The sequence below is a fragment of the Mustela erminea genome, chromosome 6, assembly GCF_009829155.1.
Source record: "Mustela erminea isolate mMusErm1 chromosome 6, mMusErm1.Pri, whole genome shotgun sequence".
NCBI classification, from domain to species: domain Eukaryota; kingdom Metazoa; phylum Chordata; class Mammalia; order Carnivora; family Mustelidae; genus Mustela; species Mustela erminea.
Window position 1 is genome coordinate 105,421,249 of NC_045619.1, and position 17,153 is coordinate 105,438,401.

At 44.6% G+C, this 17,153-nt stretch overlaps 1 protein-coding gene across 3 annotated transcripts in view; it reads left to right on the forward strand.

Moving 5' to 3' along the window:
• Window positions 1–15,702, forward strand: part of LOC116594149 — a 35,946-nt gene extending 20,244 nt beyond the window's left edge. Inside the window, exons 10-21 of one of the 3 annotated variants that reach the window (XM_032349138.1) lie at window positions 310–408; window positions 976–1,054; window positions 1,567–1,677; window positions 2,818–2,891; window positions 4,307–4,351; window positions 5,162–5,306; window positions 7,360–7,403; window positions 8,101–8,260; window positions 8,409–8,543; window positions 8,774–8,826; window positions 9,435–9,539; window positions 15,645–15,702. In XM_032349138.1, coding sequence (XP_032205029.1) covers window positions 310–408; window positions 976–1,054; window positions 1,567–1,677; window positions 2,818–2,891; window positions 4,307–4,351; window positions 5,162–5,306; window positions 7,360–7,403; window positions 8,101–8,260; window positions 8,409–8,543; window positions 8,774–8,826; window positions 9,435–9,503 — 1,014 coding nt within the window. In that variant the 3' untranslated portion in view covers window positions 9,504–9,539; window positions 15,645–15,702. Of the gene's footprint in view, window positions 1–309; window positions 409–975; window positions 1,055–1,566; window positions 1,678–2,817; window positions 2,994–4,306; window positions 4,352–5,161; window positions 5,307–7,359; window positions 7,404–8,100; window positions 8,261–8,408; window positions 8,544–8,773; window positions 8,827–9,434; window positions 9,540–15,644 lie in introns of all 3 variants that reach the window. The other 2 variants (XM_032349139.1, XM_032349140.1) reach the window with 2 other exon arrangements.
• Window positions 15,703–17,153: the final 1,451 nt, after the last annotated feature.

Here is a 17,153-nt window from a genome sequence, read left to right on the forward strand (position 1 = left end):
ATTAATTTATCCTGCTTCCTTGAAGTCAGCCAATACTTGAAATGTTGACTTTTCTAAAGTTTTCTGTGGAGTAATGAGATTATTTGGAAGTAAGTGTAGTTTACTGGGTCAGGGGGAAGGGCAGGTCATGGCTGTATTTGGCTATGAAAGAATTAGACCCTGAGCCTTTTTTGGAAGAATCCAAGAGGGCAGTGTGAAACCATGATGACTTGGCCCATCCTTGAAGAGAAGATGTGAGGACAGAGGATTTCTGCAGAGGCTGTGGCAAGTCTGGGCTAACTTATGCTTACTCTGTCTTTATGCACACAGTGTATTTACCAACTTATTGATGCTCTGGCTCTTAGTGGCTGTGGAGGTATAAACTTGGAATCCCAGATGGAAAATATTACAGACATGCTGTTCAATCAGGTGAGTGCTGTCAGGCTAGAAGCATCCTGGGCTTGCTTTTTCTCTCTTCTTTGGAGGTGATGGCTCCCACAGCACAGGTCACAACCTCCATAAAGGCAGGTGTCTTTCACATGGGAACCTTAACCATACACATCTCAGGTTTCCCTGGAATAGATAAATGTCTGGATTCTGGGCATAGACTTGAATATTCTCCATGAGATAAATTAGGTACGTTCTGTGTGTTCCTTGAAGGTCACAGAACTTTATTGCTCCCCCTAATCTCTTGCTAAAGGGCAAGAGGTTCAAAGCACCCCATCATGTCTGTGGGAAATGTCACAGCTTCTGTGTTGCAGCCTAGAGTAAGAAGAAGGTAATTGAACATTTTGCAAATGGGTGTTACCTTCTGTATGTTTAATTTGCTTGCCACTGTCTTCTCTCTGGGGCTGGGAATTTGGATTCCTGGGTCTGTTTTCCTGTTCCCCTTTATGGCTAAGCTCCACACTTTCCATGGTACCTTGGTTCCTCCATCCATACCCATGGCCCCTAATTTCAGTCCTCCTGGGTCTGATGGCCTTTGTCTCCTCACAGCTGAGTGAAACAGTCAAGGAGTCAGATCCTCACTCTGCACGGAACCATATCATTGCCCTGAAGGCTTTCTACATCCTCTGTAAGTTAACACAGTTCCCTAACCCTAGGATTTGTGTGGGTGGGCACTTAGAGTAACCTTCGTGTCTCCCTGGACCAGAGCAGGGACCTAGGTTCCCATTAGGGGCTTCCATCCTTCTAGAACAGATGCAAAATAATCCATGTGAGCTTTGCTTGAAATTCAAGGAATCTTGAGGGGCAAAGACGTAGCTCCACTCCCTTCACCTGAAGCTGGCTTCCCTTTCCCCTTCAATGAATCCCAGCTTAGAAGGGTGATCTTGTCATTACAACACTAGTGATCATGTGAGGCAAGCTGACCTATGGGAGGGCACATGGTGGGGCAGGGGAGGGACAGAGCCCAGCTCAAGGAAAGCATCTAGCTAGATGCCAATCCTCTTCCTTTTCTCCAGCCTAAAGGACCCTAATTTATCTGGTTCATGACATCATGGTTTTCTGTAAGCATGATTTACTTCTACTTACCACTCGCTAGGTAAACATACTCTTGATTCCCTTGTATTTGCCCCCTTCTGATAGCCAAGTTATACAATGATCAGGTGGTATTCTTAATACAAAAGACCATGAAAACCAGTGATCCAGCCAAGATAGTATCAGCCCTTCAAGTTTTCATGGATGTGTTCCCAGAAGGTGAGTGACCATTGGCCTAATCTTGGGGATCTTCTTTCCTATGAGAGTTCTTTTGTCTGGGAAACAGTCCCACGTATAGTTCAAGTCACAGTTTTTTTTTTTTTTTAAAGATTTTATTTATTTATTTGACAGAGAGAGAAATCACAAGTAGGCGGAGAGTCAGGCAGAGAGAGAGAGAGAAGCAGGCTCCCGCTGAGCAAAGAGCCCGATGCGGGGCTCGATCCCAGGACACTGAGATCATGACCTGAGCCGAAGGCAGCGGCTTAATCCACTGAGCCACCCAGGCGCCCTCAAGTCACAGTTTTAAACTTAATGTAAACTCAAAGTAAATTCAGTAGGTTTAAATCTTGGCTTCACTTCTTATTAGCTGTGTAAACGGGCAGATTGCTTTTAGTCTGTGCCTCTATTTCCTCACCTGAAAATGAAGGTAATGCTTCCTTTAGGATTTTTTCGTGAAGGTTAGATGAGAAAATGGATGTGAGGTACTTAGACTATTCCCCAATATGCAGTGAGTTTTGTAGTGCTTTAGTCTGTGATTATGATCTTGGGGAACAAGCATCAACTCCAATCCAGCGTTTGCTAGACCTTTGCTGTCTAGCACGGAAAACAGACACTCAAATAAGACATAGTCCCTGCTCTCAAAGAGTTCACTATTGCATTCGGAGTGTGAAACAATGAAAGATAATACGTGAAAAGTTGTTCAAATGTGACCGTGGTTATTTGCAATAGGAATATGGAGAAGGGGTCAGTCGGGAGATGAGATGGGCTCTGGAGCAGGGAAGGAGATTGTAATGGTGAGTTAGGAGACGGAATTTACATAAAGAAGAACAGTTGTCATAGTTTTAAAGGTGGTGGTGTATGGGGCAGTGGGGGTTGCGGGAACAGCTTGACTGGGGTCAAGGTCGTAGGAGACTGAAAAGAGCTGGGGCTCCAAAGCCAGCTTGATGAAAATCCCTTTTTTTGTCATTCTTCAGTCTGGTTTGAAGCAGTGGGATGGTGGAGATAATCTCTGGGCACTCTATCTGGTCCTCGAAGACCAGGACAGTACCTGGAATTCCTCTCACCTGTTTTGTGCCTCCCAGTACGACAGAGGAGGCGGAAGGAGACTGATCCCCAGCTGCGTGTGTGTCTTTTCTCTAGTGCCCCAGACAGAGCAACTGAAGAATGAAGTGATGCATTCCATCATCATCATGATTCAGGACGATCTCAAACCAGTGAGCAGAAAGGCAGGACATTTGAGCTGGGAGGGCAGTTGCTTTCTTGAGACCTTGAAGTTGTATAAAATGGAGAGGGGAGGCTGTTCATGGATGAGAGAGGTAAGGCATCCCCTTACCAAGCCCACCCTGGCCTCAGACTCTGCCCATGGGTTACATGTGAGCTCTTCGGAGCCTGAGAAGGATTTGAGAAGTGGACAGGTGGTTCCTACCTATTTTCTGAGCCTTGTCAGTGGGGACACAGAGCTCTAAAGAATACTAATTCTTTTTTTTTTTTTTAAGATTTTATTTATTTATTTGACAGACAGAAATCACAAGTAGGCAGAGAGGTGGGCAGAGGGAGAGAGAGGAGGAAGCAGGCTCCCTGCGGAGCAGAGTCTGATGCGGGGCTCGATCCCAGGACCCTGGGATCATGACCCAAGCTGAAGGCAGAGGCTTTAACCCACTGAGCCACCCAGGCACGCTGCATACTAATTCTTCCCCCTAAATATTCAGTTTTCTTGGGGAAAGAAGACCTCAAACATCATATCTAGCATGGGGTCCATGGCACCATATTTTTAGCAACCTCTGCCCGGATTGGAGGCAGCAAATACTGCTCCCAGCTCTGAATTGGGACCAGGTGGACAACTATGGCACCATCCCTAAAAACCAATTCCTAAATCTTCAGAAGGTTGATGGAGAGACTTGGATCTTGAGGGCTGGGCCCTCGGACTTGTGGGATTCATTTCTGGCTTTCCTTATGAAGGCCAGAACATGGGACTTCTCCTGGACTCTGATTTCTCCCTACCCAACTCTTCTGTCCATTACTTATGTAAGGCGTGGGCAAGCTCAGTGCTTACAGTTCTTCAGGAGAATGGTAAGAACTGAAATAGGCTAGAACTTCAGGGTCGAGTAGGGTTGTCTGTCATCACCTAGAGACCAGTGAAGAGTCACATTAGGCTTGAAGTTGGGAGATCTGAGTCCCTTGAAGACTCCTGTCACAGGCTCTTGTCCTCTGTGTTCTTACCTGGAACATGAAGGGTCATACTGGTGTGCCTTCCTATCTTGTCACATGATAGGTGATGCTCCCCCCTCAAAACTACCCCCTGCAGGTACGGAAGGCCCTCCTGCACTTCATCGAGATGCTGGGCCGGCATGACTACTTGGCCATGCCCTAGGGAAATATCATCATCAACTATGTCATCAAGCTCAGCGAGTCTGCCTGCTCTGTGAGCAGGGACCAGGCAGGGAGGAGACAGATGGTGGCAGCAAGAGAAGGGCAGGTTCGGGAGCACGAGGGAAAGAAGAAGAGGGCATCGTTGGCACAGTGGGAAGGGGCTTTGGTGTCTAAAACTCTGAGCAGTGAGCCAGGGGAGGCCTTGAATCAGAAGACTCAGCTAGCATTGGTTTCAGATTTAAATCTTTTCCTATTCCAGAATGAAGAGGACATCCAACAAATGTGTTCCGAAATCCTACAGATGGTACAAGCAGCTAGGGTCAAAGAGGCTCCTTCATCTCCTCCTCTCCTGGCTGCCCAGATACCCTGACCACCAGATTGCATTCTCTCTGTCTCCCCCCTTCCCCCCACTCCATCTAACCCCCTGTACTGTCCCTTCTACCCTCCCCACCTCTGTCTGTTCCCACTCGAGTGTCTGGGGCTCCTCTGAGGAGTGGCTCAGTAGAGCAGAGGGTCACTGGGTGGTAAACCTGGAGGCCTGAGCCTGGGTCTTGCTCAGCCGGTTTCTGGCTATAAAATCTCGAGTAAATTGCTCTCCAGGCTATAGTTTCTCCCATAAAAAAAGATGGGCAATTATCCACCCTGCCCGCTCTTAGCAGCCTCTAAGGATTCTTGGAGACTCTACGAGTTGTTGTGTGGGTCAGAGCTGAGTCAGGGGCCATGAGAAGCAAAGGACTGCTGTGATTTACTCTTCTTCCCAGACACCCCCCTCTCCCTCCCAGCAAGCTGTCTCCCGACGGCTAGCATGTCTTTTGCCCCCGGAATGCCCCCCTGTGAAGGCGATGACAAGTCACACAATTCCACATTTCAAGAAGCCCCTCTATTTAATCAAGTCCATCCTGTTGTAATTTTCATCAGGACCTTGGTTGTGTTTTACCAACATGTGGGGGGAAGGAGGAGAGGAAGGGGGATTATCAGTGAGATGGAGGGGGCTGGGTATACAGGTCTCAAATGCCCCTCCAAGAAAGGAGGACAAAGCCAGAGGGTTAGAGAACTTATGATTGGGACTGATTTGGAGCTTGACATCGAATCCCCTTGCCACCTCTTCTGCCAGGTGTCCTTGCCCAAACTGATCACCTTGGCATGCCAGCCCAGCAACACCTTGGCCTTCGTGCTGCTGAGTAAGATAGCCACAAACATGGCTCTGAAGGCCCGGTCCCTGGGCCAGGTTCCCTATCTAAGCAGCTTCCACCTCAGCCGTAAGTACACAGGTCGAGGAGGCCGTGGAGAGGGGGCAGTTGTGAAACAGGCTTCCACAGGCGGGAGGGGAGGGTGGGAGAGGGACTGGGACTCTGGAGGGGTCCTGGGTGTGGGGAGAGGGCGCAGATCTGCTGGGAGGGCCACGAGGGCACAGCTGTGAGCCTGGGCCTGGACGGAGGAGGAAGGCAAAGGGTTAGGGCAGCAGCTTGATTCCATTTGGCTCTTCACATGGATGAAAAGGGGATTCTTCTGGAAGAGAGGCAAGAGCCCCTCCCCCCCGGCCCCACCCCAACAGATCCTTTTTCCTCTATTCCTCGTCTTGAAACACTGGAGTAGAGATGCACAAACTTTGTTGTTAATTACAAAGTAATGCGTGCACAGACATTCCTGACCCTTAGTTCTTTGCCCCAACTCTGAGCCTCACTCTTTGCTCACCCAATCCCTGACTGCTACTTCCAGGGAGAGTCAGAGTCGGGGTGAGGCTATCTGTTTGGCACATTACTTGGGGTGTGCAGGAGTTTGTGTGTTTGGAAAATAAGCATTCTCTGTTAGGGTTTAAAAGGTGGAGAGGTAGCAAATGACTTTCCCAGTGTTGAGAGTCCTGATTATAATCAGTGTAAACAATAGACATTTAAAAGGTCGACCTAGGATTTTCAAATATGAAAGGCATGAAAATGTGTGCCTGGATAAGAACTTCTCAGGATAGTGGGAGATCCTTTCAAGGTATAAACTAATAGGACACACTCACGAGTGGTGACTGTTTACCATGCTTCCGCTGGACAATGCCTTTCTTCCCTAGTCTGTCTCTCTGTTTGAATCATTTTATTGTGGTATAAGTGACATACAGTGTTCTGTATGGGGGCTCCTGGGTGGCTCACTCAGTTAAGTGTCTGCCTTTGTCACAGGTCATGATCTCAGGGTCCTGGGATCAAGCCCCGTGTCAGGTTCTTGGCTCAACAAGGAGGTTGCCTCTCCCTTTTCTTCTCTCTCTGTACTCTCCCCCACTCAAATAAATAAATAAATAAAATCTTTTAAAAAAAATCTTTAAAAATATTAGTGATCTGACAATCTATACATTACTGTATGCTCACCATGATAAGTGTTGTCACGCTCTGTGACCACAAGTGTCATCACAAGATTACTCATTACATTCCCTATTCTGTACTTCTCATCCCCATGACATTTATTTTATAATTGGAAGTTTGTATCTCTTACTCCCCTCTACCTGTCTTGCCCATCCCTCCCCTCTGACCACCATCTGTCTGTTCTCCATATTTATGGGTTTTTTTGTTTCTATTTTTGTTTGTTCATGTGTTTAGTTTTGTAGATTCCGCACATAAGTGAAATCATACGGTATTTGTCTGTCTTTGTCAAACTTCTACCTGGCATAACATTTTCGAGTTCCATCCAAGTTGTCATAAATGGCAAGATATTCTTTTTATAGCCAAGTAATATTCCTTGTATGTGTTTGTCTGTGTGTACAGACCACCTCTTCTGGAGCCATTCATCTATTGACGGACACTTGGGCTGCTTCCATGTCTTGGCTCGTGCAGTAAATAGACTGCAGTAAACAGAAGGGCACCTGTACCTTTCCAAATTAGTGTTTTTGTTTTCTTTCGGTAAATGCCCAGTGTGGAATTACTAGATTGTATGAGATTTCTATTTTTAGTTTTTTGAGGAAACTCCGTACTGCTTTCCACAGTGGCTGCACCAGTTTGTTTTCCCTGCAACAGTGCATGAGGGCTCCTTTTTCTCCATATTCTTGCCAATACTTTTTATTTTTGTCTTTGATGATAGCCATTCTGACAGGTAGAAGGGGTGTGTGTGTGTGTGTGTGTGTGTGTGTTTAATACTGAAAATGGTCTGTTTTTAGGGTAAGTCAGAATGTCGCAATCCCCAGAGCAATATCACCAATAATCACTCTCCACTTTGCTTTTTCTCCTGCCCTGAAGAATGGGTGGTGGGCTGTTGGGTGGGAGAAGGGGCTGAAGGTTGGGCATCCTGGAGCTGATACTGACTCTGTCCTCTTCTTTTATTCTCTCTTTAATTTAGCTACCCAGTTCATCTCCCCACAGAAACTTCTGACCCATCTTGTGGTAAGTGATAAATGTAGAGGATGAATACTGTCCATCCATCCCTCCATCTCTTCATTCCACAAATAGTTGAGTACTAGGTTATTCCAGGCATTGAGCTGGGCATGTAATAAGGGGCAGGGTCAAAGAGCATAGGGGCTTTGGGGAGAGATGATCAAACAGCTTGGAGCAGGGAATTGGGACCATAGTGCTGAGACCTGAAGTGAGGAAGTGGTGAGGCTGGGGAAGGCCTGACCTGTGTCCTACGTGGCCTTATAGTGAGCTGTTCTCTGCTGATCTTGGGCAAGTCTGCGTGCCTTTCCGGATCTCATTTTCTCAGCAAGAATGCTGTGAGAATGTTCTAGACATTATGAACACTTGGAAAGACAAGGTATAGAACTTCCCTTGAAGTGTTCACAGAATTAGTGGGAAAAACAAGCCCGGGAATAACCACCCAGAATGCAGTGTGATAGATGCTAGTAGAGGAACACGTAAGTTACGATGGGATCTTAGTAGAGCAAGGGGCAGACTTGGTCTCCAGGATTCAGAGAGGAGGCAATGTTTTGAGAGCACCATGCAGAACATGTAGGAGTTCACAGGTGGAAAAGAATAGGAAGGGTCCAAGCCTCAGCTCTACCATTCTATGGGTTTGTTCTGATTTTCTTCCTTCTCTTCCCTTCAGTCCTTTCTCTGCCTCCTGCTTGCTTCTTTCGTTTCCCAGGTGTTTGCCCTGAAGTCCTATAGTGAAAGGGAGCTTGGGATAAGCTCTCTAAGGCTACTACATGCCCTGCATCCTATCACCTCCTTGCACCCTGTTATCAACTCAAATGTGGGCCAGCTGTGGATGAAGGAGATCCCCCAGATGTTGCAGATTCTGGATGGTGAGCGGTTGGCTGCGAGGTGGGAGGAATGGAGCTGGGGCATTGGGGCAGAATCCGAGATGAAGTCCTGAGGTGCAGGATGGATCTTCCCTGGGGTGAGGAGAACCAGGACCAGTCTCTCTGTCTTTCTGAGATGCCGTTTGGGTAGGTCTGTTTGTTTGGACCATGTTCTGCACTGAGCAGATATGCAGCCCAGAGTTCTGTGCCTCCAGATTTCCGAGAACACTCTTTCTTGTGCTCAGAGGATCGGCAAAGAGTGTGGGCTTTGGAACCAGAGACCCAGGTTCGTATCCTTGCTCTAACATTTGCCAGCGGGGTATGTTTGACCTTTGAAAAGTCATACATTTCCTGGAGCCTCTGTAAAGAAGGGGGAACAATTATCTTGTAGGATCACGATCCAAATTAAATGAGATGATGGGCAAAAACCCCTTGGAATGGTGTTCCAATGTTGGTTCTTTTTCCCTGGCTGGGGCCTTCTGGTCAGCAGGTCCCTATAACTCTCTTCTTTCCTAGATCACACTGAGAAGAATCTGGATCAGGAGGAGTGGGAGGACAGGCTGCTCCAGGTACGCACTCTAAGAGACATGCCATTCTCCACACTTGCCTTCCTTCCCCTCTTTAGGATCCTTAAGGAGAGGAGGCCCCAGACCCCCTGAGCTAGAGACATGATCAAGGGACCTCCCTACTCAAGAGAACCTCTTTCTGAGGTTCTGAGAGGACTCCCGGCCTCTACATTGGAATCTTTGACTATATCCTAGACCTTATCTTACCTTCCACACCCTCAAAATTGTACTGTCCAGAGAGAGTATGGGAATGGGGCCCTAGCTTTGTGTCCTTGGGCAAGTAATTTAGCCTTTGCCGGCCTCAGCTCCTTCATCTGCAAAATGGAAATGACTTCCATCTCCCAGAATTAAATAGGATAATACAGGAAAAGGAGAGCCTTGCAAACTGTAAAGGGTTTCACACATAGAGTTGGCATTACCATCATTGTCCCTATATTATTCTCCAGCCCTGACTAACCCCCCTATGTATTTCAGCTCTTCCCCATTTCTTGAGCTCTTTTTTCATATTCACAGACCATGCCCCCTTGTCCCTTGCTTCTTTCTGACCCACTTCCATGAGGCAGAAAAGCCCAGCCACTGCTCTGTGTGGTCCTCTTCTCCCTTTCTCTTAGTTTTCAAGTCAGTCGTTAGTGGCCATCAATGATGACAGCTGGCTGGAGCAACTCATCAAGGTTGTCTAGGAGAGGATAAATTATTTCAGCGATGGTGAGGAGAAGGTGTGTGTATGTGCGTGCGTGCGCGCGCAGGTGGGCATATCAGGCAGCTGGTGGTAGTTGCAAGGAGGGAAGTGGGGGTGGAGGCTGGTGTGAAGGAGTTTGGTGGGGAAGGAATACAGAAATGTACACGAAGGACAGGCCTTGTGGGAAAAGCCAGCCCATGTTTCTGGGCCCCGGGGAATGGAAGGATGGAGTGTACCAGGAGCTGGCGGTCACACAGAAATCGCAAAAATATCAATATCTTAACATTTGCTTAGTGTTTAAGGTGTCTTGTTTTGTTTTTGTTTTTAAGATTTTATTTATTTGTCAGAGAGAGAGAGAGAGAGAGCACAGGCAGACAGAATGGCAAGCAGAGGCAGAGGGAGGAGCAGGCTCCCTGCTGAGCAAGGAGCCTGATGTGGGACTCGATCCCAGGGTGCTGGGATCATGACCTGAGCCAAAGGCAGCTGCCCAATCAACTGAGCCACCCAGGCATCCCCTGTTTAAGGTTTTATCAAGAACTTTGCCATCTGTTGTCTTAACTGAACCTCCCAGTCATTCAGAGGTCAAAGAATAGAGCTGGTAATTTGGTGCAGTGGAAAGATCATTGACCTACAGGTCAGATTGAAGCAAGTTAGTTCAAGTAATATTTGAGGTCATACTATGGATTCAGGAGTATATGTGATGTTGGGGTTGCAGAGCTGACTAGGGAAGGAGCTCCTTTGCTCACAGACCTCAAGGTCTGTTCTGGTGAAGGCCTCGTTCCCGTCCTGGCTTTTCCTGCACTCCTGGTGCAGTCTGGGTCAACTGTCTTAGCCTTTGTGAGATTTTAGTCACCTCACTTGGGCAGTGGCAGAAATGACTTCCGATCACAGGAGAGTGGGTGAGGATAGACAAAGACACCTGTGCAGTTGCTTTGTAAAAGTCAAAAGACCAAGTAACAGACAACTCATTATCCTGACTCCCAGATGGAGAAACATAATCTAGAGGGATTTAGAGCCTTAAGCAATTTATTGGTAAAATTGGCAACTGAATCCAGGTTTCTTCATTTTTAATCTTGTTTTCCTGTCACCAAGCAACATTTTATTTGGGCTTTGAGGGATCTCCAGGGAAGAGGCCTTATTTCCAAGACTGAATATTAGCTCTCTAATTATTAACAAATATTTATGAAGCACCTGCTGTGTGCAAGGCTTTGTGGATAGAAGAATGAAGCAAGCAGGGATCCTGATCTTATTAATTAAGTTATTAAAAATATGTACAAATGCTTATGGCATAGCAGGCATGGACTATGCACAGGGTACTCACATAAAAGGCACAGACTCTGCCTTCAGGAAATCACTGCTTGAGTGAACATAGGAGAGAGTGGATTATTATAAGTGCGGTAATTGTCGAGATTGGAATGTGCACTGTATGCTTGGGAGCAGAGGGGAGAGCTATTTTCTTGGCCTGATGGGACTGGCCGGAAAACCTTTCTCAAAGGTGGTCTACCATCTCAGTTCACTTAGAATTGTCCTGGTTTTAGCTTTAAAAGTCCAGCATACTGGGGCGCCTGGGTGGCTCAGTGGGTTAAAGCGTCTGCCTTCGACTCAGATCATGATCTCAGGGTCCTGGGATCGAGCCCCGCATTGGGCTGTCTGCTCATCAGGGAATCTGCTTCCACCGTGCCCCCCCGTCTGCCTCTTCCTACTTGTGATCTCTGTCTGTCAAATAAATAAAATCTTAAAAAAAAAAAAAAGAAGAAGAAGAAGCAGAAGAAGTCCAGCATACTAGGAAATGCCTCAGTACTGGGCAAACTGGGAAGATTTGTCACTCTACAGACAAATGATTAAGTCTGGGAAGATGAGTAATGTGCCAGCTAAGCAGAGAGACAGGTGCCTCAGGTCAGGTTTCATAGAAGCAGAGCCCAAGGTGAGGGTCCTTGTCAAGTGATTTGGCAAGAAAGAAGCTGTGGTCAGGTAAAGGACACAGGATAGAAGAGGAGAGGCCAAGAAAGGACGTGGGGAGATCTGGATGGAAACTACACTGTAGAGTCTATCCTGCTTAGAGACAAGTGAGAGGGGATGGCTTTTGTACCTCCCCACCCCTCCACCTCTGTCACCAGTGCCAGGCTTCTATGGTTGTTAAGGGGCAGGGATGGGAGAGAGAAGAATATAACTCTTCAGGCGTCTCCAGACAAAGGGACCCAAAAAGACTGCAGGTGGGAACTGCTCACAATGGTGCCCACAGCCAGGGAAGGGAAGGAAACTTCGGCTCTGGATAAGGCTTGAAGAGCATCTGCTAGAGGAAGAAAAAGTGCCCGTCGAGACGAGAGGGGGTTCTAGGGCAAGAGCTGAAACGTTCCTTGAACATGTGGTATACCCTTTTTGTCTACTGTGTCAGGCACTCTGTAAGAGCAAAGAACAAGACGTACACTGCTCCTGAGCTTTATTTATCACTGGAGATGAGAGGTTGGGGCGAGTTAAGAATTAACCAAACAAATGCATAAACAAGATGACAAGTGATTGTGATGAAGCCTTGAATGAAAGTATCAGGATGGTGAGCTTAGAGAGGATTTAGGAGGTCAAGGAAGGTTCACTGAGCCAGGATCAGAAAGATGAGAGTGAGACAGCATTTTGAAGAACCCAGGGAAGATTCCAGACAGGGGAAATGGGAAATATGGAAATCGTGAGGCAGGAAAGTGTTTGAGTGCATAAATATGGATATTACAAGGTAGACAGGGCAATGCACAGTAAGCAAGAATCAAGGCTGCTAAAATTCAGAAGAGGGAGACAGAAAGACTACATAAAAATACTTTTTTTGATTATGCTATTTTGATTTTTAAATTATGTGAATTTAAGGAACTTTTTTAAAAAAAGATTTTATTTATTTATTTGACACAGATCACAAGTAGGCAGAGAGACAGGCAGAAAGAGAGAGGAAGAAGTAGGCTCCCTGCCAATCAGAGAGGCTGATGAGGGACTTGATCCCAGGACCTTGAGATCATGACCTGAGCCAAAGGCAGAGGCTTAACCCATTGAGCCACCCAGGCGCCCGGAACTTTTTATTTTTAATTTTTTCAAGTGAAATCTTTGCTATTAAAATTTATTTATTTATTTGTTTGTTTGTTTTTAATTTACTTTTTCGTTCAAGTATAACCAATAATGTTATATTAGTTTCAGATGTACAATATGGTAACTCAACAATTTTATACATTTCTTGGTACTCATCAAAGTAAGTGTACTCTTAAGTCCCCGTACCCACCTTCCCTCTGGCAACCACCAATTTATTCTCTGTGTTTAAGACTTTTTGTTGTTGTTGGCCTCTTTTTTTCTCTGTTTGTTTGTTTCATATCTGAAATTCCACATCTGAGTGAAATCGTGTCGTATTTGTCTTTTTCTATTTCACTTAGCATTATACCCTCTAGATTGACCCATGTGGTTGCAAACAGCAAGACTTCATTCTTTTCATGACTGATAATATTCCATTCCACATCTTTATCCATTCCTCTGTCAATGGACTGGGTTGGTTCCATTTCTTGGCTATTGTAAATAAATAATTCTGCAATAAACATCGGGGGCATATATCTTTTTGAATTAGTGTGTTCATTTTCTTTGGGTGAATACCCAGTAGTGAAATTGCTGGACTATGTGGTTAGTCTATCTTTAGTTTTTCGAGGAACATCTGTACTATTTTCCACAGTGGCTGTACCAGCTTACATTCCCACCAACAGGACACAGGTTTCCTTTTTCTCTCCATCTCCACAAACTCTTGTTATTTCTTGCGTTTTTTATCTTTAGCCATTTTGACAGGTGTAAAATGATATGTCATTGTGGTTTTGATTTGCATTTTCCTGATAATTAATGATGTTGGGGATCTTTTCATGTGTCTACTAGCCATCTGTACGTCCCCTTTGGAAAGATGTCTTTTCAGGTCCTTTGACCATTTTTTAATTGGATTATTTGCTTTTTTGGTGTCAAGTTGTACAAGTTTTTTTTTTTTTAATATATTTTGGATATTAGCTCCATATCAAATATAACATTAGCAAATATCTTCTCCCATTCAATAGGTTATATTTTTGTTTTGTTGGCGGTTTCCTTCACTGTGCAGAAGCTTTTTATTTTGGTGTAGTCCCAACAGTTTAATTTTGCTTTTGTTTCCCTTGCCTGAGGAGACATAGTAAAAAAAAAAAAATGTTCCTATGGCTGAAGTCAAAGAAATTACTGCCTATGTTTTCTTTTAAGAATTTATGGTTCCAGGGTCACCTGGGTGGCTCAGTGGGTTAAGGCCTCTGCCTTCGTCTCTGGTCATGGTCTCAGGGTCCTGGGATGGAGCCCTGCATCGAGCTCTCTGCTCAGCATGGAGCCTGATTCCTCCTCTCTCTCCCTGCCTGCCTCTCTGCCTACTTGTGATCTGTCTGTCAAATAAATAAAAATCTTGAAAAAAAAAAAAGAATTTATGCATCAAATGGAGACATTTATGTCTTCAATCCACTTTGAGTTTAGTTTCATGTATGGTGTAAGAAAGTGGTTTAGTTTCATTTTTTTTGCATGTGGCTATCCAGATTTTACAACACAATTTGTTGAAAAGACTGTCTTTTTCCCATTATATATTCTTGCCTCCTTTGTCATAGATTAATTGACCCACCATAAAAAGCATGGGTTTGCTTATGGACTTTCTATTCTGTTACATTGATTTATGTGTCTGTTTTTGGCCAGTACCATACTGTTTTGATTACTACAGCTTTGTAATAAAGTTTGAAATCTGGGACTGTGATACCTCTAGCCTTGTTCTTCTTATTTAAGACTGCTTTGGCTATTTGGATTTTTTTGTTTGTTTACTTTTTTGTTTTTTTATTTGTCTGTTTTTTGTATTCCAGACAAATTTTAGGATTATTCTAGCTCTGTGAAAAATGTTGTTGGTATTTTGATGGGAGTTGCCTTAGTTTGTAGATTACTTTGGGTAATATGGACATTTTAACAATATTGATTGTTCCAATCCATGAGCATGGGCTATCTTTTCATTTTTTAGTGTCATTTTTAGTACCTGACCCTGATCAAAGTCAGATGAAGGCATTATAAAAAAAGAAAACCACAGGCCAAGATCTCTGATGAACATAGATGCAAAGATGCTCGGCAAAATATTAACAGAATCCAAAATCATTTGCCATAAACAAGTGGGATTTAATCCAGGGATGTGAGGGTGGTTCAGTATTCACAAATTCATCAACATGATAGATCACATTAACAAGAGAAAGGATAAAAACCATATGATCCTCTCAATAGATGCAGACAAAGCATTTGACAAAGTACAATATCCATTCATGATAAAAACTCTCAGCTGAGTAAGTTTAGAGAGAACATACTTCAACATAAGAAAATCCATACATGAAAAACCCAGAGCTAACACCATACTCAATAGTGAAAAACTTAGAGCTTTCCCCCTAAGATCAAAAAACAACATAAGGGGGTACTTTCTCACCACTTTTATTCAACATAGTAGTGGCAATCCTAGCCCTAGCACTCAGACAAAAAAAAGAAAGAAAAGTCATTCAAGTTGGCAAGGAAGAAATAAAACTTCCACTCTTTGCAGATGACATGATGTTATATACAGAATATCCTAAAAACTCCATGAAACTGATAAATGAATTCAGTGAAGGATACAACAGCAATATACAGAAATCTGTTGCATTTCTTTACACTTAATGAAGCATCAGAAAGAGAAATTAAGAAGATAATCTCATTTACAATTGCACCAAAAATTGTAAAATATGTATAAATAAACTTCACCAAGAAGGTGAAAGATCTGTACTCTGAAAATGGTAAAACATTGATGTAAGGAACGTTTTATTTCCTAGCTGGAAATAGGAATTATATGGATCAGAGAAAGTTCCTAAAGGGATGATCTGTACCCTAAGATGCTGAGAAATTAGAAATACAGCTTTTTCTTATCTCTAGCTTTAGCCCCTGCTGTTAGGGTTACTGTCTTATCCAGATGACCCCCAGAGAACAGGAGGGCCAGTGTGGAGGATAGGGCAGTGGGGAAAATGCTGGTTGACCATTTCAAAACCAGTTTGGGTAATGGCTATTCCCCAAGCTACCCTAACTTCATTCCAAGCTATGCATGACCCTGCCCTTTCACCCCTCCTAGGATTTTCTGTATAAATTCTTTGGATTTACCTTGCGGACCTCAAGGAATATGAAACTGGTGAAAACGATGCTTTCCTCTATCCTACAAAGTGTCCATGAAGACCTGCAGGAGAGGGAGGTGAGGTGGAGGAATTGACAAAGGGGAAAGAAACATTTTTCCTTTAAAAGGCAGGATGACAAAGTAGTTAAAAGCTGAGATCTGGCAAGCTAGAAAACCTGTTGGAATCCTAGGTCTGCCACTTTCTCACTGTGTGCCCTTGGGCAAGCTATTTACTATTATTATTTTATTTTCTGAATCATTTCAGGAAGTTGCAGTTATGCGCATTTACCCATTTTCAGGGTGTACTATGTAAAAATAATGATATTCTCTTACATAATCAAAGCACAGTGATCAAAATTAAGAAGTTAACATTGCTACAGTACTATTATCTAATTTATAGACCTGATCTGAAAATGGCCAATTGTCCTGCCCATGTTTTTTTAGAGCAAAAGAAAGACATTTTTTTCCCTCTGGTCTGGGATCCAATTTAGAATCAATTTATCATTTAGCTTTAATATTTTTCAATTAGCAATAATCGCGCCTCGGATATATCGCCCTCGCCCCGCAAGGACGACAAGAACCCTGGTTCGGATGCATCTTCTTTCTCTTCTCTCTCTTTATTTCCGCAAGTCTACACACTTATATATGCTTACGTGACCAATCAACGAGCAAGGTACAGGAGGGAGCGAATCAGGCTGTGCACCTAAACGAACAACTTCGCTAGCAACCAATGCTGTTTACTTCCTCTTTGGGCGTTCCGCTTAGTCTCATGAGGCAATCCTAACCTGGCAACTAGCCAGACGCCATCTTTTAATGGCGGAGGCCGCCCTGGCCAGGGGCCTGCCTCCGACATCTCCCCCTTTTTTCTTTTATGGCAGGGATCGTACCTGTCTTAGGTTGTCAGTGGCGGGGAATATCCTTACCCGTCATCAGACGGCAGATATCAATGATCTGCGTCCTGTCTTAGGTTGGTATATTTCCCCCACCAATCTTACCCGTTGTTGACTACCGATCCAACATACTTAGCCACACTTGGAGGGATGTTCCAGCCTCAATGGCTAACAAGGCCTGCACCATGGCTTGCTGTTGCCTATGTTGCTGTCACCTCCAAATTTGCAGTTTCCTTACTAGCAGAATCAAGCCCACTATGAGGATTATCATCAGACCAATTACGCTAGCCCATTGTTTTGTAAAGGTTAACACATCTTGCAATGTTTTGATTATCTCTGGGAGGGTTGCAAGCTCACCTCTGGTGTTATTTATCCTTGTTATTCCTAGTACCAGGTGCTGAGTATAGTTTTGGAATTCTGCGGACTAATTCCCCCACAAGTTTTGGGAGAGCTGTCGGGAGACATTCTGTAAGTCACTCATATTAGTATAGGCTATGGGAGTTACACAAATTGCCGGGAAGGGTACTATACATCCCAGTCCCAATAGGGCCCCCCATATGTCCACTTGTTCTTGAACCAA